This window comes from Micropterus salmoides, unplaced genomic scaffold, assembly GCF_014851395.1.
Source record: "Micropterus salmoides isolate LMB-PRFRI ecotype aquatic unplaced genomic scaffold, ASM1485139v1 Ms_hic_scaffold_22, whole genome shotgun sequence".
Taxonomy (NCBI): domain Eukaryota; kingdom Metazoa; phylum Chordata; class Actinopteri; order Centrarchiformes; family Centrarchidae; genus Micropterus; species Micropterus salmoides.
Window position 1 is genome coordinate 12,757,085 of NW_024041373.1, and position 27,738 is coordinate 12,784,822.

At 37.7% G+C, this 27,738-nt stretch overlaps 1 protein-coding gene across 1 annotated transcript in view; it reads left to right on the forward strand.

Moving 5' to 3' along the window:
* The window catches only part of lmbrd1 (LMBR1 domain containing 1), a 55,710-nt gene that overhangs the window by 21,732 nt on the left and 6,240 nt on the right, over window positions 1-27,738 (forward strand). The window contains exons 7-14 of the mRNA XM_038737153.1: window positions 5,547-5,620; window positions 13,215-13,340; window positions 14,260-14,412; window positions 17,173-17,237; window positions 17,368-17,470; window positions 19,636-19,740; window positions 19,826-19,975; window positions 21,239-21,296. Coding sequence (XP_038593081.1) covers window positions 5,547-5,620; window positions 13,215-13,340; window positions 14,260-14,412; window positions 17,173-17,237; window positions 17,368-17,470; window positions 19,636-19,740; window positions 19,826-19,975; window positions 21,239-21,296 — 834 coding nt within the window. The remainder of the gene's footprint in view (window positions 1-5,546; window positions 5,621-13,214; window positions 13,341-14,259; window positions 14,413-17,172; window positions 17,238-17,367; window positions 17,471-19,635; window positions 19,741-19,825; window positions 19,976-21,238; window positions 21,297-27,738) is intronic.

Here is a 27,738-nt window from a genome sequence, read left to right on the forward strand (position 1 = left end):
AGATAAACATTCTATGCAACGCCTTTTCCACAACAGGCATTACACTTGCTCAGCGCAGTGAGTGAAGGAGAGTCTGACAGTGGGGGCTGAGCACTGTGTCCTAGGTTGATTCTGCATCTGACAGGTCATTATCTGACAGCGATCCACTTGTATGAAGTAAACATGCATAAAAGCTGCTGCTTATAGCTTTTGTGTAGGCTACATGATCATCAAAACTAATGCTACAGTAGGCTAGTTTTTCCCTGTGATAGAGGTGTGTTCTGCGGTCCCTTCAAGAGAGCGTGCGGCTCCCTCATGTGCTTTTTGACCGGCTTTAACTTTTCCAATGCTATGTATTTTTTAGTAAAAGTGATCGTTTTTCCGTTGGGTAAAAATCTACAATGAATTTTGGAATTGATAATAATCGTTTCTTTCAAATAAATAGCCTACTTTTATTTAGACTTTCAAACTTTTGTAGCTATATGTTATTCTCTGGATGTCCAATGGAGTCCGAAAAAACAAGCAGAATAGAAGCTGTGTTAAGAATATAACAATATAACTAGGCTGTAACATCTATAACAGTGGCGAGTGGATGAAATCAAAAGAGCCGCCGCGTGTGAACGTGCCCTACACAGATGCACAGTGCAAGCGATCGACCCGCACGGTGAAGACAATGAATAGAATAGAATAAACATTCTGTAAATGTCTTAAATATGGGGATGGTGTTTATAGGAAATGCACAGCCAAGGTGCTGAATGTTTCCCAAAGTGTGTTGGAGCAACATGTAGCAGAAATAATCACAAAATCACTGCATTTTTATAGCGGGTAAATTTTACCCGCCATGGCGGTTATAGGTATACAACGAACCCTGGCGGTTCTAGTGTTAAAAGTGCTGACATAGACAAGAAGTTACATTGACATGATATTCACGGATGTTACGGTCTATTCCTTATTATGGATTCACTTTTCCAACAAGTCCTTACTAAAATACCCCGATAATGTATGTATCAGTATTTCAGAAACACTTTATAGCCCAAATATCAATCTGAAATAAGAAATTAAATGTACCATTTGTTGTATTTGTGGTTGATTGTGATTCATGGAAGACACCTTCTTTAGGCACCCTCACTTGTTGAACGTGGCATTGCCTGTGCGTATACTCATGCTAATGCAGGGTGTTGCCAAATGTGGGCTCCTAACAGTCTTCTGGCCTTTTGCCATCTGGGGATCAAGGAGGAAGCTGAACCATCTGCCTCTCTTCACAATAGTGGACCCCTCATGCTCTCCCTAACCTTCCTTCCTTGGCACAGGGGGAAATTGCTCGGCTGCTGAGAAGTAAATGAGAGGATCATCCCTTTTCTAATTCCCCATCTCTTCTCTTTCCAGATGGGAGGTTAATTGCGCAAAAGGAAAGGCACTTTTGCCACGTAACCCTGCTGACTGCATTGCAATGACTGTTCATTAAAGCCATGATATCTTTAGTGGCTCCAGCATTACATATGTTACAATGTTAAAGTAATGCCTGAATGTACTCTCTGAATGTACTCCAGATCAGTAGCTATTAATGTTGGTATTCAAGAACATACAGTACAATTTTGTATTTTGTCGGCCACTCCTCAAGATGGAGTGGAGTGGTTTGGAGTAGTCCAGCTTAGCTTGGAAGAATACTTGAGCAAGATTCTTAACACTTAACTTTTCTTGCCTATTCGCAATGAGAAAAGAATAAATACACTCAGAACCAACCCTAAAACATGCTCATGTCTATATACACTGTATATGAAAAAATTTAAAACATAGCAATTATTTCTGCCAGTGTATTTTGCTCTATTCACCCCTGATAGCTTATATATAAGACTATAAACCAATATTAGCCTGGAGTTATAGCATATTTTCCTGTGTAAGAACTACTGTGTTTATAGAAGTGGTAAGACAGTTCATTTATCTGACCCTGACTCAGGGGCATGAAGCTATTACCAAACCGTACATGATTTCAAAATGAAACAGTGAAACCATAAATATATAAACAAACAATAAGTAAAACAGAATAATTCATTTTTAAACATCAAACAGGTGTTTTTCCTAATCGTGCACAGTTCACTCCATGACTCACTGGGTGGGGTCATAGAGAGAGGGCACCACCTAAGGACTCCATAGATCTGGTGGAGGACATTAATGCCCGAAGAATTTTGTCCTTCCTGCAATTGATTGAATTAAATGAATCTCCACTCTGTTGCTCACTCTCTATTTACATTTTGTGTATTGATATTGAAACTTCATAAAATACTCATCATAATGCAATGACTTCATCTGTATCTGGTTTCAATGTTTCACAGGCCAGACAACATTTTTGTGCTTGTTTCTGAGAGAAGTAGGGTCGAATCATTGTATTGTAATAAAGTGTAACTAATCTTAAATGAGACACCACTTACAGTATATAAATACATTTGCAGAACTATGCATTTGCCAAGTTTTAAATGTTTCCTGAAAGCCTTAACCATTCTATTCAGTACATTATCTTTGTTTTATTCTAATCTGTCACCTTCTGTCACCTTGTTCGTTTCTGTGAAAAATGTCATGTGCAGTCAGTTTTACATTCAGAGTCTTGTATATTTTTTATTTAATTAAACCAAAATGGTAAAACTGAATTATTTAGATAAAAATAGAGACTCTTATTTCTTTAAATACATTTGAGGCTTCAGTTTACAGATTGATTGTGAGGGAGTTGAAGTGATGCTGTTCTCATCTCATCTTGATTGATCTTTTGACATTTTCTTCCATCCAAGTTTGCGTTAGTACTTATACTACTAATACTATCTGTATTAGCATGGCTGTGAGATTGAAGCTACAATATTCCCAAAATATCGTATTAAACACAAACTACTATCTAACCCCATTTTCCAAATGATATGACTTTTTAAGCTTTGCCCACGCAAAGAGAAAAAGTAACTATGATTGTGTCCAAAGTTTCCCATAAGCCTCCACATGCTGTTGTATTGCAGTTCCTGGTTATTGCTGCAGTCATACTATACACCATCACTTATGCATAAAGATGCTTCCTGCTCGCCTTTGATGATTCTGTCATTCCTCAGAAGTAGGGTGATAGGGCTATAGGAGCTCCTTAATAAAAACCTCTCTGTACAAGTCTCATGCATGCACACAAGCCTGAAGGTCTATATGCAGGATGAGATAAGAGCTACCTCATTCCATTGCTGTTGGAATCGAAGCTGTACAGATGTGGAAGCACCACCGATAATAGACAATATTCCCTCTGTTTAATCCCCGGAAAATCTGCTCAAGAAACCAAGAAGAGTGGCAGCAAACATCTATCCGTTTCTTTGTGTGGAGTTCATGAACAGAATGTTCTCCATGCAGAACATGGAGCTATTGTCTATTTTACCAAGCTCACCACTAAACAAAGGCAGCAAAATCGCAATGAAACACCCGGGAATAGGAAACATGTATTCAAATGTTAATGTTTAGCCCAGCTGTCAGACTTCAAAGTTTTCTTTTTGCATACAATACAATGGAGAGCAGGCATATAATTTATCTCCATTTTCCACCTCTTTGTCCTGCTGCTTATGAAATGCCTCTAAAAGAAAGTGATAAATGTTCTAAACAGGACAAATTATACATGCCCTGAATACTGACTTAATATTCCCAATCAAATGCCACTGTCAAGGAGAAAGACAAGCAGAGAGCCACCTATGCCCATGCTGACAGGTGGGCTGGGCACTATGAAGTTGCTGCTGAGAGGATGTGGGATATCAATAAAGGGACAACTGTGTAGCTTTTTACGTGGAACCTTTTAACAGGTGGGTTCTTGACAGGGGAGAGAGGCAATCAGTGTCTTCATCAATCCCTGTCATCCAACTCCAGTTCTGACAGCTGGTGTGACACCTACTGTTGCCCTTGCCTTATGGGTGGTCCCCTTTCTGCCTCAATCAAAGGTGACACACATCAACTCAGTCTACATGCATTGAAAGATCCAGCCGTTGATCAATGTATGAAATGACAAAAAAAAAGTTGATGACCAGATGTGTCTCCAGAGGAGGACTTTGCTGCAGTGCATTAAAAGCAGATATAATATCTGAGAGTACTAGAATAACAACATTATGCATGGTCCTTGTGAATAACATTATTCCCAAATGCATTCAGTTCCCTAATTTTCCCTTTAAGAACATTAGCACAGAGACACGTCCTTGCAGGCTGTGTTCTTGGAGTCAGGTGTGCAGTCTAAACTGTCTGTTTTAAAATGGTTTTCAACTGGACGTTTGTTATTCTGTTTGAGATAAAACGTTTTTGTCAACAATTCCTTAGTCTTCCTTGTTACATTCAAACATTGAAAGAATCAGTTTACCCAAACAACAAAATGCAACTTCCACTTACCTTCATGGTATCTAGCCACGTGCCTTTCTTTGCAGAGGTTTTATGATATATTTGAGCTACTCCCAACAGTTTAGCATTGCACATCCATGATGTAGGGAGAGTCACAAAAGACAGATTTTAAAAAAAGAATTACCAAAGCAACAGATAACAAGATACCCTGACTTTTAGTCACTAGTGTGATTCAAGCTCCAAACTGCCAGATCCTACATTTTCCATGATGCCCTAAAAGCATGTTTGCAGACACTCCTAAATTCACACTTCAAAATCTTTTCCCAGTTTGTAATGCAGGCTTTCTATAAAAAATTGTAGTCTCCAAGCCTAAGCTGGGATAGGCCTAATAATGTTACTATAACATCATTAAGGTTGACAAAGCCTCTTTAGAGCCACAGAAGACATACAACTGTTTTCACATTCTGAGTAGTACTCCACATGAAGAGTAAACTGACCTGATTTGCACAATCAGTGGAGGGCCACCTGAAAACTCTCCCACAGTGTTTCTTTTCAGAAACAATGCCCCAGATACTCAGGATAATTCAAAGACTTCCTCAGACATTTTGTTACCTGTTAATAATATAAACGAGTGAAAACTTTGACAATTTTCAGTATCCATGTACCTTTTATTAGAATTACAACAAACAAAGTTTCTCACCCATTGAAGAGGGTTCTCGTCCCAAATGTTAGCTGACTGAACAACAGTAGCTAACATTAGCTTGTTAATATATTTTTTTCCACCCAGTTCCTGGCTTTGTACCAGCTTCAGTTTGGGAACAGCTGTTTTAGCTCCATGCATTAAAGTAATTTGTGTCTCACAAAGAAACAGCACTCCTGTTCCTTTTAAAATTATATGTGCTGCACAGTGGGGGGATTTAGAGCAAACTAAATTATGTCAAACAGCCTTTATGAGATTTTGCCATTGGATTATCTACAGCAGTGCATCAATGACATTTTAGAAGCATCTTTAGAATATTCAAAGAAATTTAGATGCAGTGTGTTCATACAGTCGCTGCATTTGGGTGTGAATGCTGTTAATATTGAGTTTATAAAACAGCTGACTTAAATACCATCGAAGTGCACACATGAAAGTAGGCTCTTAGTTTGCACATGTAACAAAGACTCCGTTGGTATTTCTGTCAGAGGCCTAGGTCAAATCTCTAATGGCTTTGCTGTCTTTCTACCTGCAGATGGTCTACCTGCTCTGGCTTTCTCCATTAGCTCCTTGACATTGATTGGCATGTTGGCAGTGATCACTTACACGGTGAGTTGGGATCTGAGACAAGTGGTTGATGTTGTTTCATGTGTTCAGTGGAGCTATATTGGCACAGTAATTAAGGAAAATCATCCCAGTGGATGATTTCCAAATTTTTCCACGCCTGTAGCTTAATAGGACCTGTCCTATTATTGTGAGACATCTGACATAAAAAATGTTTTGAGGTATGAAAGATACTAAATAGAATAATCTTATTTTTGTCATGCTTATGTCATGGTTTATAATGTATGTTTTTGTAAAATGTTATTTGAGCTGCAGTGCAGTTTGTTAAAGTATATACATATTCTTGCTTGAGATGTACTTAGTGATGGAGTGGCCTTTCAGTATTAGTAATGCCTTGTGATTTCAGAGCTCTGGCATTCAATTGCTCAAATTGTTCAGACTGCTGTCTTTCACCTCAATGCCCGAGACTTTTGCATGATGTATGTGCACACTTCACCGGCTTATCAACCACTTATCTGCTGCCTATTTATATATATAGATCTACCTCAGTGTCCATTAATATATGGCTATATTTTGATTCCCTCAGCATTCTGCAGTTTTTCATTTTTTCCTGGATCAGAAAAATTGACTGCTGTAACATTTAATGCTGTCCATTTTTCATAGCCGTTATCTTGGTAACTAGACTGTGAATATTCCCTGGAGGTGGTGGTGGTGCTGGTGTCAGGGTGGGAGTAACACAGAATAGTGCCTACTGGGGGAAAAATACAAAAAAATGCACTTGGGTATCAACCCAGGGAGTGAGAGTAAAAGTGACAGCCAACCCCAATCTATCCAGTTTCTGTTGAGCTCAAAGAGTCCTATTTGACAAATTACACAACAATTGAATGTGGAGCTCTTAATGAATAATACACAACCAAGTAAGTTGTAGAACCAATATCCCCTAAGGACATATACTCTGTTTCAGCTGGAATGGTTTCCACTGTTCTTTTACTTTGCTTCTCATAGTTCTCTAAAGAGTGGATAATTACCTACTACATGATACATAATGGCACTGTGCACAGATTTGCACTGGCCCCATGTTGCTATTGACTCTGTGAATGCCCTGTGGAAATCCTAACTCCCAGTGTGTCTTTGTTTTTGATGTTCCTTGTTTTGATGAAGTCAATCAAAGAAATCAGGCCTTTTGGCGACAACAGCAGCTGCCCCTTCTTTTATTCTCAGACATGAATGCAGAAGCTCTTTTTATCTCACTTTTTATCCTTTCATCTGCTTTATTTGCTCTCTCCTGTCTCTTCTATCTACAAGCGGCAAAATATTCTTGGTGGCAACCTACCCATATTTGGAAAGAGCTGTTTGATTTATTATTCTTTACTATGTGTTGCTATTAACTTAAGCCTGATTAACTTAATGGAATCTAAGTGACAGGTTCCATAAGCAGCAGAAATATTGTACTAATTTATCACCTTCTCTTTGTGCAGAACTAGCCATCTACCTTTAATGCAAACAAATCTGTAATGTAAACAGTACATACCACTGTAGCTTAGTGCACTTTTTGCAAGTTATAGCTTTTACTGTTTTTTCATCCTCTATAAGCAAATAATTTCTTCTGGTTTGACTTGGTTTGATGTATGTCGTCATCTTTCTGCTAAACTAAACACTTCTAACAGTTTAAATGAAACATGTTTCTATTGGTAAAACAATGTAACAGTAAATTCACAACTAATTGTACATTTAGCTTGTTGTTAGCTGTTGTGGTCTGCAAGTTAATTTGAAATAGCTAACTACCTTGCATTGTGACTTTATACTCAAGCGGTCACTTTTTAATGGTGAGTATTTTGTTCAATGATGCAAATCTATCATACATTTCTTCCACATTACCTGGAATGTTTGCACATGCATATTCCCTCTGTATTATCTCTCACTCTGATTGTACCCAGCAGTGATGACATGAGACTGATCGAGCCGATCTCAAAGCTCATGTATCATACGAAGCCCTTTGCATTAATTTGGCTAGCATTTTGACTTATGACTTTCATGACTCTGTCTCCTGTGGACCTACCTCCATCTTGCTCTTAAATTGCTAGCCATAAGATGCTGATGCTGAACTAAAGTTGGGAAGATTAATGTCTGTTGATCTAATCACAGGCCCCGAGATTGATCTGGGAAGATGGGGGAATCAGAAGGGTGTCACTAACTTACTTTAGGATTCTCCAGTCCTTTGATGCTTGTTTGGTTTCTCTATTGTATATTTAAATTGGATTTATTCAATGCATATTTCAACAACTTTTTAACAGAATATTATAGTCCTAAAGTTCTGTTAAAAAGTTGTTGAAATAATAATAATTGGATTTTGTAGAAAACATGGCATGTAAGATTCGCTATAGTAGACTTGTTTATTCTGTAGTTTTTATAACACTTTCAAAAAGCAAAGTACTAGCAACTAAAAGGAAAGAACTGCATTAAATTAACATCAACAGTAAGTTCTTTTAACATGTACTGTATATACCTATTTATCGAGCTAAATACCCCAGATGGTGATGCCCAATATAGCAGCAGATACTGACTTAGGCTTAGCAAGCATACTATAACTTAACAGCTCTCCTTTACCTCAGCTGGCTCAGTAGGAGCATTTCAATGCATGAGTGAGTGAAAATTTGAGTGTTTGAAGGTGAAAAATGATTTGGCCCCACTGGTGAGTGACTGTATTCTAAAACTGAGGTTGGAAAAATACTTGAATTTGCCAAACTCCGAGGTTAATTATCATATTTGTGTTTGCATAGTTCCAACAACTCCAACAGAGTGACACGTCTCCTCTCTAGTGGATTGTATTATTTTGCCAGTTACTGATTGCACTGTAATGTGTTCTTGCTTAGTAGGTTTGTTGAACTTGTCTTTATGTTCCTGCAATTCTTGAGGAAGATTAACAACTGATAAGACTTTTTGTGTTAAAGAATCACATTGAGAGGTTGACTCAGGTTTCCACAAAGATAATAAATAATAAAACACCTGAAATGTCTTTACTATATCTGAAATGTCAGGCTGTCATTCTGCCTTTTCCCTAGACAAATACTTATTGGTTTATTGATAGATTCATACATCTGATGTGTAATAAAGAGAATACACTTCTCAGATGTCAATGAGATAGAAAGAGTTATCTGTTTATTTACATGGTATAGCAGTGGGTTTATAGCCTTTGCAGTCTTTCACAGAAAACTGGGAGAAACATCTAGGGCAGTGGTCGGCCAGAACTGACCCGCCAGCAATAGTATCTGGCCTGTCATGACAGCTACAGTTACCCACATAATCACTTCCTCTTAAGTGGATTGGTCAGATTGGTGTGATTGGATTCACCTGGATTTCCTCAGGGAAATGAAAATAAGCATCTACACACACACACTGCAGCACATGCTTTATTGTCAGCATGTGCAAAAGTGTCCTTATAATCAATTTGTGTACAAGGGAGAGAAAAAATATGTCTGCAGAATGTTGGGATCGGTCATATAACCCTCCCAACGGGAGTCCTGCTCGTACTACCGACTGAGCCAAACATACACATAGGCGTTAAAGGATATAAAAGAATTTGACCATGTTATGGCCCGCCATGTAGCCAAACGGCTTGAAAAAAAATTGGCCCAATGCCAGACATATTTGCCGACCCCTGATCTAGGGTATCACTTTAAGCCATTCTGAATGAACTCCGGGTTCAACCATTATAGTGGACAACCAATCATGTCTGTAGAGGGCATGTTCTTTTGTGAAAACAATTTAATTCTCAAGGTTAATTTTTAGAATATTGTGTATAATGTATACTGTATGTCATGGATTCACAATTCTTCTATAGAGCCCCAGTGTTTATAGCACTGCACCTGGCCCCTTGATCCTATCACTGTCAATCTCAACCTCTCTTATAATACAGTAAAGGCCTTCAGAATTAAGGAAGCAACCTCTCGACCCCTGGATGTAAAGAGGGATAAAATACGTGACCAACGCAGTCACTTTTTCATTTTAAATTATCTTTATTACTTAGGATGGCCTTATGAATTTAAGCTATGTGGGCATTTTCTTCAGTTTAAAAAAATCAAATCAACCATTGTCATGCAGTGATGGACAATCATCTATCTGAATTATCCAGAGTAATACTCATATTAAAGATGAAAGAACCTGGGAAGAAACCTGAAAACATGTATTAAAAGCAAAAGGAAATAAAGCAACCGACCAGTATACAAAATAAAACATAAGATGATCAGCTGATGATTGAAGACAAAACAAATAGCATATATACGATTAGGCCGTAATGCCAAACTGCCAATCAATTCTTGAATCAATGCATCTATCTTAGTGGGTGGTTGGTGAGGTTTTTTTCTTTTCCCCCAGTGGATGTGTTGCTTGACTTAAAAGTGACAGACTTTGACAATCATGGTTGACTGCTGTGAAAGAGTTCCTTCCCCGTTTCAGCCAAGGACTACGAGAACAGTGTGTTAGGTCTAGCAACAGGAAGCTTTTAACAAGCAAGCAGTCATACACCTAGCCCCTCAACATTTTTAGTGATCCTTAACAATGTCCAATTTTGACATCTGCTCCCATCTTGTTGTTTTCATCTAGTACCTCACACTTCAGCGACATGCAGTCAGTATTTTGGAGTCAAGTTCCAATCTTTGTGAGAAAAGAACCAAATCAATCTTTGATAGACTGCAAGGCGCTATTGAAACAGTATGCCTCATTTCATTTCAAGATTCAATGAGCTTGACCATGGAGGAGATGGATAGTTTTCAATGAACAGGTCACCACTGCTCAAATGAACTAAACAAAATCAAGATGAAGTATGGTTTACGCTCATTAATATCACATTTAGCAGGTTTATTGGCCTAGATGGTCGTTCAATTCCCAAAACCTGACCAGGGGCTGGTTTGACAAAGATAGACTTTAACTATGGCTTAGATCCAACTAATAATCAGACTTCCGATAGACACCTAAATTCATCCATTGCACATTAGTTTGTGATTGTCTTCATTAGGACTAATTGGGCATGAATTCTGGGTAAACATGGCTTCAAACCACTCAGCTCCGTCCACTCCAGCAGAAAAGGTTTGCCCTCCGGAAGAATTGAAGTTACATGGACATTTCATTGGAAACACTCAGCGATGAGTGAGAAAAAAACGACTGACGATTTTCTTACTGCTGTATATTTCCAACCGGTTACTGCACTCTCTAAAAACTCTATCCCTTCTCTTCACTCGCTCCATGGCCTTCTTAACAAACTACAAATTATGAGCTGTGTTTTCTTCTTTTTTTGTCATTTGGTGCCACCAGTCAGCAGGTGTCACTGCCTGTTACCAGGGAAACATGGCTCTTAGCTCATAGTTAGCCTGGGGGTGGGGTGACTAACTTTTAGCGCTTAAAATATGTCAGTCTCTGTTTTTGTGAAACTGTCCAACTTGCATTAGACTGATCTTATAGCAAAATTATGACTGGCCTAACACCACAGACCAGTCTAAAATATTTATGTGAGTTTAGGCTATTTTCTATTGAATTAGTTCCTAATGTAAAACACATATTTAGGAAATGACTTGTAAGATTTGAATGTTTTAATAATTAATCAAAGCACTTCCTACTTCCACTTAAAATTGGCAGGGGCAGCAATTGATGATAATCTCTTTAATTATAAGTATAGATATGATCTTCATTCAGAACAACCTGTGTACAAATGTTTTCATTTAGATTAATGGAAAATATGGGAGGCAAAATATAAAAATAAAACAGAAATAACTTTCTGAGTAGATAAAACAGGATTTCAGGACCCTTATGACCTCTATTCACCCTGTCATTTCTGGTATAGACACACATAGACACACTAACAAGACTGTTCTGCATCAGTGGAGCTTGTGTGGTTTAATGTTCCAAACTGCCAAATTGCCCTATTAATCAAATGGAATTAGGGAAACCAGCATCAGTGGCAGTACTGCCAAATTTGTAGGATTCATGAGAGTGTGTATGTGTTTTTATATCTTTGAATACATGAGCTTGGTCATTTTCAATATTTTATATTAGTGGAATTAAATAAAAGCCAACGTGTACACTGAGTTGTTCTAATTAGCGATGCTACACAGGACTGACCTCTTTATCAAAAGGTATTGAGAATGTGGGTTTTGGGCAGGGGGGGCTCTCCCTCCTCCCTTTTAGCTCCGCCATCACAAGTAAAAAGAGCAACAAAGAGGAGTCTTGTGTAGGAGGCCTATGTCCATCTAGTTCTCCCTCTTCCCACTCAGCAGTCACATGACTCTTTCTGAATGATTTCAGCCTCTAACTCCCCTCAACCAACACACACACGCTCTCTCTCTCCCATCCACTCTACTCTAAGCTATTTCTGGTTATTATTGACCACAGTGGGTTTTAAAATAACTTTAATCAGCATGCATGATTATGTATAAACTAAAATGTAAACTTCAGCAGAGGGGACACCTGTGTTTTTTTTTTTTTCTTTTATATTTCTCCCATGTAGTTGCACATTTGAAGGGAAGGGAAATGTTACTCTTGGGATCTGGGACAGGTTTTCCTTTTATGAGTGTGTTTGATATTCGGGACATGCTCCGGCCTTTAAGAGCTCCATGATTCATTGCAGGAGGCGATATTCGCCCGTAGCAGAGATCCACTGCAGAGACTAATAATAGTCTAGCCTGACTTTGTATCCCATGCGACTCTCTTAATGCTACCTAACACACAGAAACTAGTAAAAGTTGTTTGAGAAAAATATAGGCACTGACGTTTCCCTACTTGACAAAAAATTGGGAAAAAAAGGCCGCAGCTTTTGACAGGGCTGAAAGTACCTTTACACAGAAGGCCCCTTTGTTTTATTATGAATCCATAAAATGGCACTACAAGTTGGTTAAAGCGAGATGGCACAGGGAAAGCAAGAAGGTACCAATCTGTTGCTTTTATTTTCATTAGTATTGATTGGTCTGTTTCCTGGTATAAGAGATGTCACTCATTTTTGATTAAAATACCCCTCAGGAGAATAAAGCCCACTGATGGCTCAAGATGTCTTTTGAATTTTGTACAGATATTCTCGATCTCTCTTGGCTGTCACTTTATGCATGTGTGTAAGTCTTTTCTGTATGTCTGGCTATGTTTATACAGTGTACCTCTAATAGAAAATTAAAGTTGATGTGTATTCCTTTAAAGTCAATACATTCAGCATTGATGGCACCTTGATGCCCCTTCTCTAACCCAGATTTTTTCTCCCTAAATTGTACTTATAAAAATGCCATCAAATTCTGGAAAGAGGATAATGCTGTCACATGGGGGCACTGTTAAGCTGTAAATTGCGTCAGAGTGATATAAGGTAGTGATATCCACACAAAATGGTTGCAGCAAATTCACCAATAAACCTCATCACAATTATAGTATCCACCATTTTAATCTTTTTTCCTCTACCAAAAATGACAGCCCGGGAGGCCAGGAACTATATGATTTGCTGTGTGTGTGTTTATTTACCCTCATTCGACTGGTGCCGTGTTCCTCATCGTGATTGGTTTGTCATGAGGCAGTCGTGGGTATGTGTGGGTGGATGCACGTGCCATATGTGCCATCCCACTCTGACAATAATGTGTGAGTATAACAGTAGTTTTGCATTGTCTTTCAGGCATACGGTATGTCTGTACTGCCTTTGAATCTGATAAAAGGCACACGGAGTGTGGTGTATGAACGCCTGGAGAACACAGAGGACATTGATGATGTTGAGCATCAGATAGAAAAGCTGAAATCCAAGGTTGGTCTCACCCGCTGACACAATGCATAAGACATAGTGCTGAATTGTCTTCAAGTCATGGAATAACTTCATGGAACAAAACATAGAAGCGATAAGATATAGATAATTATATCAGCAAACTAAATTATTAGAGCGTGTTCCTTTTTTCTTCAAAATAATCTGTGGTGTATCATCATAAAAGATACACATGCATAGCCTCCAGGTGATCAGTCCCTTCTCCTTATCTTTCTGCTGTGCCCCTCTGTTTTGGCATGCAGTTATGGATGGTTAGCATTGTCCTTATCATCCAAATACCTGAAATGCACATAGCACAAATAGGGAAACACAAGTAAAGATGTGTATTAGTTTCTATTAGTTGCCAGTTTCAACGTGAAGTTGAACACGAATGACCAGTGCATTCATCATTCCTCCTCTTCCCCCTGCTTAGATATATAAAACCATGTACGGCTATATTAAATAGTAGATAAGTAGATAAGAAAAACTAGAGTGCAACATAGAATGCACACAAAAGAGTTTGCATTAGTAGTTGAAAGGTTAATGTCTAAATTCTTAATTAATGCTTCTTCCAATCATTTAATTTTTAGTGGCTGAAGGTAATTAAATTGCAACTTTTATAGCATATTATCTAATAGTGCTAATTATTTACTAGCAGATAAATTATATCTGCTTCTTCAGATTGCGATGTTTTAATACTTTATATATCCACCCACTCACATAATAACAATATCCAATATCCAACTTAAAAAAGTTACTTTTGTCAATAGATAATTTTTGGAATGTCACTTAATTACATTTTCCCATTATTTGTTCTTTTTTGGGGGGATAAAGCTTCCAACTACTCCATGTCAGAAGTGAACATACATGCATATGGGTATTTGTTAATTTTTTTGGGTTGTTTATTTATTCTTCTTCTTGCCAGTGTAAAGATGGACGACCTCTTTCCTCAAGGGACAGACACAACCTGCAGGAGCTAGAGGGCAAACTACAGGTCCTCAAGCGCAGGGGGAGACACCTGGAAATTGCAGAGAGGAACTGCTGCACTAAAGTGGGCTCTGCTCTCAGACCTTTCAAGGTGAGTCAGTGTTATGGAATTGGCTCCCATCCACAGAAGTAAATTTTATGTCCAGTATGGACTGTTGATATGTGTTTAATTACCTGTAAAGTTCTGTGTGTGTAGTATGAAGAGACTACACACTTTCTTTTTTCTATACAACTTTGTGTTGTATAATGATAACTACTATGTTTTTACCTTGATGCCTTACAAAGGCAAATACTTTCAGTGTTTCTACTGGATGTGCAAATTGTTGCTAATTTTGTGTTTCTTTCTTTGTGTAATTTAAAAATGTTTGTTTGGCCAAGTATCATGCCTTTGTTCATTTCTCTCACCTTCAACATCTTCCTCCCAAACTGCTTCGTTGTGCTCAAGTTCTAATCTGGACTGCTCTAGATTTACTTTTAGTTCTACTTTACACAACCGCATATTTACATGATTCCCACGGGTAGTCTCTTCACCTAATTTAGTCTGAAGTCTCTCAGGGAGTCTCACATTTCTCAGGCAGGTTCTCATGGTTCCCCAGAGACAAACCAAAGCAACTTCTCTTTGATTTTTCTTTTTTGGGTTGGCAACCAATACCTGGACCTCATATATTGTTCCTATATTACAAGGAGGTGGGGAACCATTTGTTTAAGACTTAAAAAACATAATTACCTTTGGCCATTTTGGTACAAATACTTCCACTGCCCCGGCCACGCAAATATCTGGAGATGATCAAAAACCGCTCGGTTACCAGGGTGCAGCAGCATCCTTGTAGACGGTTTGGCATAAAGAGCGTTGAATTTGCCCAGCCCAGAGGCTGCCGTGATCAATATGGCTTAGGATAACAGAATCATGGCTATAATTTTCTGGTTAAATGTGATGGTGGTGGTTCAGGAAATAAGTCATTATTTTCCTAAACCTAAATCAAAAACATATTTACTTGTACTGAATATAGTGTACTAAATATTAAGTCTCCCTTTAGAATGGAAAACACGGTAACCAAAAATGTAGCTACTACTTATCTTACCTCTGTGCACCTTACAGTCAAGTGCAACAATATTATTTTTCTCCTCACACACTTCCTGCTTTAGCTGTTGAACGGGTATAAAAAGAGTAATGGGACTGGCCAAAATGGTACTGTAATGATTCACTGCAGTGATCTCTGCACCCTCATTTTCATATTTTACTTTACCCAACCCTCAGTCACATCTAAGTGCATAGTGCACATGGATGTGCATTGCATTTGCATGCTATTATTGTCCATTTATACACAACAGCAATGATGATGCATAGTCAAAATAGGTTCCACGGTTTTAATCACATTTCTGTGTTAAAGGCAGGATGAGTTCCAAAATCATTCTCCTAGTTCACATTTTACTTTCCCACTGCTATTAATTTTCCAGTATTTTACTGCACTGCAGGCATGCACAAACATTTTAAACCAGTGTCTGTAACAGTTTGTCTTTAACCAAGGGGGTTGCTGCTAATGACTGTCCCCAGACTCAAATTTAAACAGTAATGAGTTGGGAGATTTATTTACTGTATACTCAGGAACTGGTGTAGAGTGATAAGCCAAATGATTGTGATTTCTCCAGAGCAGTTGCACCACTGTTTCTCAAACACATGCTGTCGTTTTTATACCATCCTTGGTGGTAAGTGAAAATGACTTAAAAGGGCTTGGACCTCACAAAATAATTAATGTGTTTTGATCACAAAACATAGGTAAAAATAAAAAAGCTGTTCTGTTTAGATAAGTAATTCATAATCCACAGGCATTCTCTCTGTTAAAAAACTGTGCCACATTTTCAGTTGAGATATGAAAATAAATTCCATCTTTTCATGATTTAAAAGCTTTTTTTGCAAATATCATAGCTTCCTCTTTAGTATTTCACTTTTTAATAGCCAATAACGGTGTTCCTATATCAAAATTAGGCAATATATTTTTTGTCTGTTTGCTTGAAATAGGAGATAAGGGCTTAATCAGTACATTTAAATGTTATATTTATTTTTCCTTTGTCTTGCCACCTAACTTTATTTAAATTGTTGTTCATATCAAGGCAACACAATTTATCAGTTTCGTGATTGTAATTGATGCTTTGCGACAATGAGAAATTACATCAAGGGATGTTTTGTCAGAGCTAATTTGGTTGAATGATTTTTATGATGTAAATTACTTTATTTTCTCATAATTATTTACATATAGGCATTGACATTGTCAGAGGTCCTGCATGCTTGATTGAGAAAATTAATACACTTTTATGTACAGTTTTTTTTTTTTTTTTTATACATTTAGGTTAATCTGATCAGTCTTTTATGACATGGACAGTGATTAACTTGGTAACTTGTGGTTGTGGCTAAATATTATTGTGTTTTGTTTTATTTATTTATTTCGTTTTGTCACACTGTGCTGTGCATCACTGGAACATCAGATATTTTAATTGTATTAAATATTTTGCTTTTTTTTATGTTTAAAGGCCCGCTTTATTTCCATTTTGGCTGCAACCCACTTTTTACCACCGTGGTTACAACCTCCCTGCTCTGCCCGGGCCGTGCCATTGCTTCCCCCTGTCACCTTAGGCAACTGTGCCAAACTATGGCTGGCCAAGCCATATGGTCTCTCCTTGACAAAAGACAAACAGAAAGGCTGTATTTGCTGACCTAGTAGATGCCATCAAAAACCTAACTTACTGGGGGTTTAGTCATGGACCTGAGTGCAGATCCCTCATTTGGTTGTGGATGCATATCACTGTTTGGAATTATAATGTATTGTATGTATTTTGTTGTTGTTTTTTGCAGATAGTGTTGGGCATTTTCTTTATCCTGGTTGCACTGCTGTTCACTGTTGCCCTGTTAATTTCAAAGTAAGTCATGATACACCATCATTCTTAACACAATACAGCTTACAAATTCAATTGCTTTCTTTAACTATATAATTATTCCTGTTATTCTGGAGGTATATGCATATATTGAAGTTGTTTCTGTGTATTTCAGTTTGGATAAAGCTCTCCACTCTGCTGGCATCAGCTCTGGGTTCATAATCTTTGGCACAAACCTAACCAATCCTCTAAATGAGCTTCTATTATCCTTACAACCCGTAAGTATCCTCTCATCTCATCCAAAAAAAAAATTGAATTGAAGTGTAGACGATTTTGTGACACCAGTTTGATGTTAAAGTTTATAGTGTGAGAAAATAATCTTTGTAAAGTGCACACATTAGATTTATGCTTCATTTTTGATTAAAGGATGATTATCCTCAATTCAGATATGCTTAAAGCCATATTTTCTAGTTTCCACCAACATTACCCTAAATTAAGCATAATTTAAAAGTTTTATTCTTGGCTACTCTTAAATGCACATGAAAATACTGTTTAAAACTGGCTGTTTGTGCTCACTATACTGCAGGTGAACTTTGAAATAACAATGTCTTTTCAACAAAGGTACAACAGGTACAAACACTAAATGTGTCATATTGCCTTAAATGTCAATCGGCAGTTTTTTACTTTTAGATACGTCTGATAGGCACTGCTTATATTTTTACCAAAGACCATAAGATAACAAAATTACAAAAAGGGAATTTATATCCATATCAGTCTTATTCACACATGTATTTTGCAGTAACTTCAAAATAATAAACATTTCCAAGAGAGCAGGGCTGAGAGAAATTCCAACATTACGAGCACAGTACACAAAAGGGAGCGTGATAGATGTTAAATGGCAAAGGTAAAGGACAGTTGCTGCACTCTAGAAATGATGACAAGTGAACACACAAAAGTGTTAATTAATTTCTAACACATCATTGTATAGCTGGTACAACTGTAATGAACCAGCTGTTGATATGATTCTGAAACCTCTTTTTCAAGGGCCTGCACAATGATGGAAATGTTATTATTTAGGGAGGTGGGCACAAAAAGAAAACCCTGCAGTGCTATACAGTCTAAGATAGCCCTGCCTACTACCTTTGTAATAATGATTATCATGTGCTGTACTCAACACTACCAGACTCTCTGTAGCATATCCAGTCAAGTGGTGGTTTTTAGACTTGATGGTGATAGTGATAGTTTTAGACAGACATTACTGTATGATTGAAGTATTTAAAACTAATCTAAAGCCACTGACTGCTCTTCAGGAGGCACTTACGTTGTATGTTCCATCAAGTTCCATAATATGTATTGGTGTAAACCACATTTGGAAATACAGGAAATACAGGTGTGGAAGTGTATAATATACTGTACAATATATGGAACAGCCTTTTGCAATCTGAAAAATGATCCAGAAAAAACCTTGGTGAACTTGGAAACTTGGTTAAATAATCAAAATGTCTTTCTTGCCTGTTGTCTCATGATAGTGCCATTTAAATAATCAAATCCTGAGTGTTGTAGTCTACAGGTCAGTGTTGGAACTGGGATTTGATAATATGCATGGAGCTTTACAAATCTGGGAATTTATTAATCCTGAAATCTGATTCAAAATGGAAACTTGCACCCATAACCAGAATCTTTGTAATGTCGTCCAAAGTTATGAGCTATAGGGTGGCAAAAAAATAGCCTCTGTCATCTTTAAACATTTTTATTTTTGTAAAAAAAATGTATCTGTGGATTCTGAAAACCTGCATGTGTATACAGCATCAGCAATGTGGTTAAATGACCAAAGCCTTATTTTAAGTTTTTAAAATGTGAACTATTGAGATTGACAGAACATTAAATCACTACATTGCCGCAGGTCTGGATGCTTAACAGAATATCCTCTGTTGAACTTAGGATTCTGCAGGAGAATTTAGAGAAAAAAATGACTGACAGCTCAGGCCATTAAAGAATTGCTTCATAGATACTGGCATTGATTAAATGTCTAAGTATGACCTTGGTATTTAAGGAATTAAATCCACCATGCTCAAAAAGGGGTACTACATAGGGGGGCATTACAGAACATTATCAATTATTATGAAGTATGCTACATGCACTGTGTTTTTATGTCTAGACTACACTTGTAAATAATCTACTGTCAGATTAATAGGAAAAGGTTTGAAATAAAGTTCTTGGTGTTCAGTCTTGATAATGTCTGAATGCACTGCACCAGCTCAGATGTGCTTTAGATTAATTGGGCTAGACCAAGTGGTATTGATGATGGTTGCTCATTAACAGCTCCAAGCATCATTGAGAGGCAGCCAGCCTGCCTGAATGTTTGGCTCTGAAAGCAATAATGGCTTTATATGTTACTTGTGCATTTGATAGATATAGCTTACCCCTGTCCTTGGTATCACAGGTTTTTCCATTGGATTATATCCTGATCACAGTCATCACCATGTACTTTGTAGTCACATCCATGGCTGGCATCCGCAACTTGGGCATCTGGTTCTTCTGGATAAGGGTAAGCAAAGGCCCTGCTTGTGTGTTACTCTAATAGCTGTGCAAATACACTATTAATTGCACATTAACATTTTCTTCTTTTTCAGCTATACAAAATAAGACCCAAGAGAACTCGCCCCCAGGCTCTTCTCTTCCTCTGTATGATTCTTCTCCTGATTGTCCTGCACACCAGCTACATGATCTACAGCCTAGCCCCGCAATATGTCATGTATGGCAGCCAGAAATATCTTGTACAGGTGAGGAACAATGCATGTCTAGGTTTAGTCTAGCTGATGTGAGCTCCCATGTGAGGATAGAGCCCTAACGATGGCAGTATTGGTCAGCCAGTGGTTTCAAACCACTTTGGCCAAGCTGGGTGTAGGCAGCAGCATGGTCTCTATGGGCTGGTTGCGGTGCTTTTAGACTCTTGTTCCTTTTACATTCTGTCTTTCTGTATTAGACTATGTGGCTATTACTGTGTGGATCTGTTTTTTGACAGTCTACCCTGGTGTGATGTCTCTCTCTCTCTCTCTCTCTCTGCTCTCTCTCTCTGCGTGGGTGTGTGCATGCAGTTTAGATGCTACCTTGTGTCTATGCTTTGTCTCAAAAAATCTTTTAAACAACATAATTAAAATGAACCACAGCATTGCGTTCTCTGAAACATCTTGTTTTTAAATGAGAGAAAATAACCTTTTGAAAACCAACTCTATATGACTCACAGGGTAAACATGGCTTGGTCCTTTCTGCTGCTGCTGTCTGTTCACCTACAGTATTTGACTACATTGTCTCGGTGTCATTTAGATCAGCCTAGCAAATATAGTGTGGCCTGTATGTAGTGATTAAAAGACTTGTGCACAGTAAATTCCTTATTAAATAATTTAGTAACCTTTTAAGATATTTTACTGTGAGTGAAAGCAATCCTTAAAATTCTGTGAAGTACATCCCATTCCTAAGTACCTGTTGTTTAAGGTAAACCATAAAGCCCATATTGCTCTATTGGGTTCTGAATTAGGTCTATTTATTGGATCAGAATCAGGTTCATTGCCAAGTAAGTTTTCACATTCAAGGAATTTGCCTTGGTATATTGGTGCATGTCAATAAAAATAGTAAGTGGAAAATAGTGCAAGTATAGAAGCATAACATGACAGTAAAAATATAAAAACCTTTATAAAAATGTATAAAATATGTTATTTAAAATGAAATAGCTGCACAGTTTTGAGCAGGGATGTGCCAATGTTCACAGAAGTGTAAAGAATATTTGCCATGTGCAAGATGAATTAATCTTATTTTTATCCATGGCAAAACGAACAAAATTATCCAGGTGATTTTTCTGTTATTTTGTAAAACATAAGGTCATTCTATAATTTATGAGTAAAAGGCTGTTGCATATTATTCTGGTATTATAGATTGTCAGAGATTATGGTTTTTTGGTCCTTCTTCACAGCATGTTTGGGCCTCATGAAGTAGTTTGTAATGTTTCTTTGCTAAACAGATCCATGCCTCTTGTGTTTTGTGATCAGAGTCAGATGCCCTCAGCAGGTCCGACCACGAGGATCTGTGATGCCGATGCGCCTGACGGTAAGTCTGTCATCTCTGCTAGCATAGTAAGCATAGCGCTTTTCCTGTAGCTAGATGTTGGAAAAACTTACAACACATCATCAAAGATTTATTCCTCCTATGTCGAGTATATACTAGAAGAAAGGAAGAACAATGTACAATGGGGCTACTTTGTGTATAACACTGTGAAGTAATCTTTATCACCATTGATTATTCATCAGAGGGAATAATTCCAAGGACAAACATTTAGTAATGCAGTACATGGCGTCTTGCCGTCTCCATGCCAACACTTATTACAGTAAATCAGCCATGAAAACACAAATGTGTGAATGTACATCACACCAGTGAGCTTTATCACAATAATTTATTCATTTGGCGAACATTCAAGGAACACTCTTGTTGGTCGGGGAGCAGATATGGTGCAATTGTATAGTTGATAAATAAATATAGTTTAATTATCTATCTATCTATCTATCTCCTCCCTCCCTCCCTCCCTCCCTAATTCAAACACTTTTACATTCAAACTGACTTTTAGACTTAGACTTGTCTTTGCAGATGAATTTACTAACTTTAACCTGTAGGAGCGTTTGGGCTCTGGTGTACGTTTGTTTTTGTTAGCGGATGTCTGTTAGTGTGGGGGATAATTCTTTTTTTATTCAAATTAAGGTGTTGGGCTGTAAAGGCTCTCCCAGAAGACGCAGAATTGCATTGCAATTAGAGTAGCTAATGAGTGTTGATGGGTTTTAAGTGTCAAGGATGGAATGAAAAAACAGTAAAGTTCATGTGAAAACAGTTAAGTAGGAGTTGTTAATTCTTACAGTCAATTAAATATTGGCCTATTTGATATTTCCTAAATATTATATTATATTTTCTCTTGAGGTTATCCTTTTACTGTGCCAGTATTAAATTGCATGGGATCGAACTGCCAACCCTGTAATTAGTAGACCTGCTGAGCCACAGCCACCTCTTTCCTCTCTAGTATCAGTGGCCTTGTTATATATGTTACTTTATGTTTTATTTATGTCTATAGGTATATTGCTTGTGATATTTATTGCATCTTTGGGTTCCATGTTACCACTGCCATTAAACCAAGCTTGCAAGTCTAGACCTGTTGTGGCAGGAAAGTTTTGAATGACAATGAGGTGTATGCCTGGATACAGCAAAGATGTTAGAGATAGCCATTATTGACTTGGTTTTCATGAATAATTTTCACTTTATCCAACTGTCCTGAAAAAGCAATGAGACAGGGTAAGACAGGCAGGAAACAGAAAGATAAAGCAGAGGCAGGAGAGTAGGAGTTATTTGTTTGTACTATAATCAGATGTGTAGACACATACATTTAGGTTATCTCCTACCTGTTGGCAAGCTAAACAGTTTTTATACATTGTAGTAAATGTGCTGTGCCCTTGTAATTAATTGACAGCTGTCTTGAATATCTTATTAAGTGGATGTTAAATCACTGTGGATGTTGCTGCTGCCAGTTGTTCTATTAGTTAGGCTATATTTCACTTATAGTGTAGAAAGAGGTGGCATGCAACACAAGGTATTTCCTGCTGAAATGGGGGCCTATACTTTACTGTATGTATCATTGAAGTAGTATTTTGTCATAGACGAATCAAGTTGAACCGACACAGATGGTTGTAATATCATTTATGGACAGATATTGTCAAAAGTTTCTGTTTCAGACACACAGCTGAACCCCACAGTCACTGTCTCCGGGGTTGTAGTAGGGAGGTAGTTTTGTTGATTTATGTACAGAAATACATTATCAAAAGAATCATTTTGGTGTCTTTTTTCTGTTAAAAAGTTTATCTTTGTTGCTGAGTACAATCAATGCAGAAACTGGAGCCAGTCCCTCCAGTGAAATGTCACCAGCGGTTGGCACACACATTGACGTGGTTGCCAGATGTAACGACCTGAGTGGTCACCTTGCTCATCTCATATTGATAGTTTGAAAGTGATTAGCTGAACTACAAACTGAATCTAGAAAGTACCAGAAGTGATTAGCATATTTGATTAGGCTTTCGGCAGCGGGTTTAGTTCACGGTTGGTGACTTTATCATGGTTATACAATATGGAGGCTCTAATGGACTAATGTCTTTGACATTTGAAAGAAGTGTGCCTCTTTAGCTATTCTCATGAATTATTGGCACCTCGCACAAAAGGCAGTGTCAGTGGTCAGAGGTTGCTATTTCCATGGCGAGAGGCCCAGGGCTAAACTGAAATTTTGAAGCTGGCATGATTAGGCAGAATACAATAACAGTGGTGACCAATCACATCCGTTCTTCTTAGCACACATAACAGCAATGACATTACAATTACAATTACAATATCTTAATAGAGTGTCCAGAGCTGGAAAATACAATACACCAAAATACTTTTATTCTAAAAATGTATATTCCACCATAAATTTGCAGCCAAAGATAGATGTCCCTTTTTCAGATTCATTCTTTATATATTAGAACCTTTGCCACCATCTCGTCCATATATACTGTATATTGAGGACTCATTTTATCAAAAGGCAACAATCTGATTGTAAAATTTTAAATGATGTAAAGATAAAATACAATGAACATATTATTTTGGTTGCCTCAGATAACATTTACTGTAAGTGATTCATAACGTTGCATTCAATTAATCCAGCTATGTTTACACGCGACAATGATTTCAATACTGCCAACATACAGTAATTACATAAACTGACAATCCCCCGTAATACTCCTGTTTACATGACTATTCAGACAGAATTGTGGAAATTAATTGGCTTTTCTTTGTTTGGTTATTTGTTTTTTCTCCAACAAATCATTTCTTTCCTGTCTCACAACTGTCAGGATTAACCCAAAAAGATTCAGCTGCGATCCTGCTGCACTTCATCTTGTTGTTTATTGTAGCCTGGAAGCTGCATTGTATCTGACTAGAAGAGAAGTTAAAGGAGAGCTGTTGAAGTAGAGCTGGATTAAGAAGATCTTTAAAAATCAAATGTGTTCCTGGTCCCCACGGGACCCTCAGTAGGTAAAGAGCAGAAATCAGTTGTTATCAAAGTAGTGTTAATTACTGAGTCCACATGTCAAAGTGTGTGATGTGTCCATTTACACATATGTTTGGAGTCATGGTGCCAGAGTCACTAGGACAATGGCCAGCCATATTTGTACTCTCTCTTTTGACCAGCTTTGGCAAACTGGTCCTATTTTGTCCATCTTGGAAATGGCTCCTGCTTTCATAACAGCCGTTGTACCACCTACCATGAGGAGGAGGAAGTGTCAAGCAGAGACAACACATGCGACTGAGAGGGAGCACAATGAAAAGCCTATCGACTCAAATACTGTAGAAAGTAACAGGTGAAAGATTTCATTTCAAAGAGTGTGACTTTTTCTTAACAAAATTTTAAAAAAGCAGCTTTTCCCAAAGGAGAGAGTACCTCATCAACCCTTGGTGTGTGTTTTTTTTTTTGTTTTTTTGTTTTTTATGTCTGTAGCAGTTAAAGGGTAGGAAAGAGGGATGGCTGTAGAGGAAAATATGGCCAGCCAGTTAACCATCCAGCTCATCTAAATGTAGCTCACTAATCTGTATTGATGGATCACTTGTACTGCAATTCTTATCCTTTTGCTAGAGGGTCAAGCTGAAGAACTATCTGAAAAGTCATGATGATTAAATAGACCTAGGACAAAAACTGAGAATGTAATTTCTGATTTCTGATAGTAAATGGGAAAACATCATGGCATTTATATTGTCCAGTAGTTATTGTATATTTTATTATTAATACATAAAGTACAAAACAACAATACATGGGGGGATGTGTACTGTATGTGCACATACTGTTACTGTACACTTACAATTAGTGTTGTTATTATTTATAAATTTATCTATGTGTATATATTTGCCACAAACATCACAAAAACAGTAGGGCTGACCCGAATAGTCGAAGATTCGATGGGCGGAGCCTGATTCGACTGTCAATCTCACATTCGAAGCATTGCAGTGAAACGAGGATCATGCCATTTTGGCGTTATGGGGGTGCTCAACGACTGATTTTACATAGAACTACCAGTTTTCTCCCAATAAGTTAATATACAGCCTATTACAATATACATTTCAACGTTTAATGCTGTAATGAACATGTAAAAAGAACTTTCAATAAATGTTTTTTAAGCACGTGAATAAATCCAAAATTGTAACCCTAACCCTGGGTCGTCAGTGCGCATGTGTCAGCGTAGCATGTATGTGTGCAGTGGCAGTGGCAGTGGAGGAACACTTGCTGAAGAGACGGAGCCTCAGCTTCAGTGGTGTTGTGCTGAGTTGTTTGCACCTCGCAGGACTTTCGGATAATTTATCAGTGTTGATGAACCACATAAAGAATATTTTATCATTTTTAAATAGCTGGCTACTTGAAATAGACTTGCGAGGAACCGCGACGTGCATGCAGTTGTTTAAATGATCTAACCCAGACCATAATCCTTATTTTGTAGACATCTGTTACATAATGTTGGCGTGGTCTGTATATTATTGGTATTCAAATATTGTTTGGTTTCTAGTAAGTTTTTTTTTTAAATCAAATCCAGAGCCACAGCATTAAATCAGGTATCAAATTATATCTGTATGTTTTGTAAACACACATAATATTCTTCACACCAAAAGAAATGGCAGCACGACCAAGTGATTCACAAACATGGATATGAATTGACATTGGCATATTCTCTAAATCTCAGACTCCTCGCTGTAGATGTGAAAAATAAGAATGGCGATACGCTGTTGTAGAAAATCAAATTTTGAACAGGTTCTGTAATAACCCGTTGTGCAACACTGGATCAAAAGACAGCTAAGGCAAAAGAGGGAGGAAGTCTAGGAGGTGACTGATTGGCCAGTTGGTCACAGTGGTATAATGACACTAACATCTTGGTGAGCAGGCTCTCAGTGCCAAGCTCTCCATTATCTACTCTAAGGTCATTACCACACCATTACTCATTTATCTCTACTCTTTACTCAGCATAAAGGAATCCTCAGGAATTAGTTGCCATGGTCCCAGACAACCTGAACCTCAAAGTCTTTTTCAGTATGTGATGCAACACAGAGTTTACTTTAAGGAGAAGAAGAATCTGAGCATTTGTGGTGTCTGCACCACGGATGCCCTGTTCTCTGGACCTCCTCTGCGTAGTAGTGATGCTGCTTGCATTGGCAGCTGTTTATTTTAAATTTCATCTCCAGTCCATTTCATTTTATATCCATACTCAATCTCCCTCCAGCCGTTGACACAAACTTGAACCCTTGCAGCACTAAATCTCTCCCAAGTTTGGTTTTAGTATATTCAATCACTTTATTTTAAAGCTCTTTTTAATATATAATTTTAATCATTATTTTTTTTTTTTTTTATGGCTTCATGAAGGAATTCTCATCATTAGATGAGGCGACTCTTTCAAAATTATTCTCACCACCATGATGCTCATGCTGTTACTTAGGATGGGCGAGTTGCTTTGATCATAAACTCTGACTTGCATCTAAGTTCATCTACATCTTCCATCTGCCCTTGTCACTAAAGATATTAGTTTTTTATGTAGTTGTACGTACCGCCCTCTCGGATGATAAGATGATCTGCATTTTAGTTGTTCGTTGTTGTTTTTTTTTCTGGCTGACAATTGTCGATGATCTCAAATGTTCATAATCCATCAGAACCATATAAATAGGCCCTCATCTCACTTATTGATGTATTTGATTTTATTTCGTTATGACCGCTTCCATCACAGATTTATGTCCATTTCTAATGATCACTTCCTCACTCAAGAAATTAACTGTCTCCCCTGTCGTTTATTGCAGTCATGCTAACACCCATTATTGGTTACATTAGTTCCCTTGACAGTCTAACCAATACTTTTAATGATGTTCTGTTTACAGCACTTCTGACTCAATTTCTTCTCAAAACAAAAGATAGTTAAATCTGTGTCAGATTATCAAAAACTGCCTGTGTATTGTCATCCAGTAAAGGCATTTGTCAACAACACCATTTCTTATGGAAAGGCAGCTCCAAAACACCTTTTCCAGCAAGGAAAGTTTTATTTCACAAGTAATATCAATAAGTCCAACCCCAGGTTTTGTTTTTGACACAGTAGCTCAATTTACCAATAAACGCCCTCTGGGTTATTGCTCCAGTTTTTCTGCTGATGATTTTCTTGTTTGTTTGTTTTTTCACCTTTAAGGTCGACGCTGTCAGAGACAAAATTACAAATATTATGGTAAAAGACCCCTCATGCCTGTCTCCTTCAGTTTAAGCTGAATTTTAACCATGAGCTTAAGTTCAGTTTTTTATTATCACATTATTTCTAGTTTGAATCCCAGTGATGAAACTTCTAATACAGAGGAGCGTTTTCACACTATGGGCTGCTGTCTGTTTCCTAGCAACTTGCCGGTTTCCACAGCATTGTTTTAAAGAGCTTCAGGGGGAATATGGTCGAAATTTTATGCGTTGCCTCTG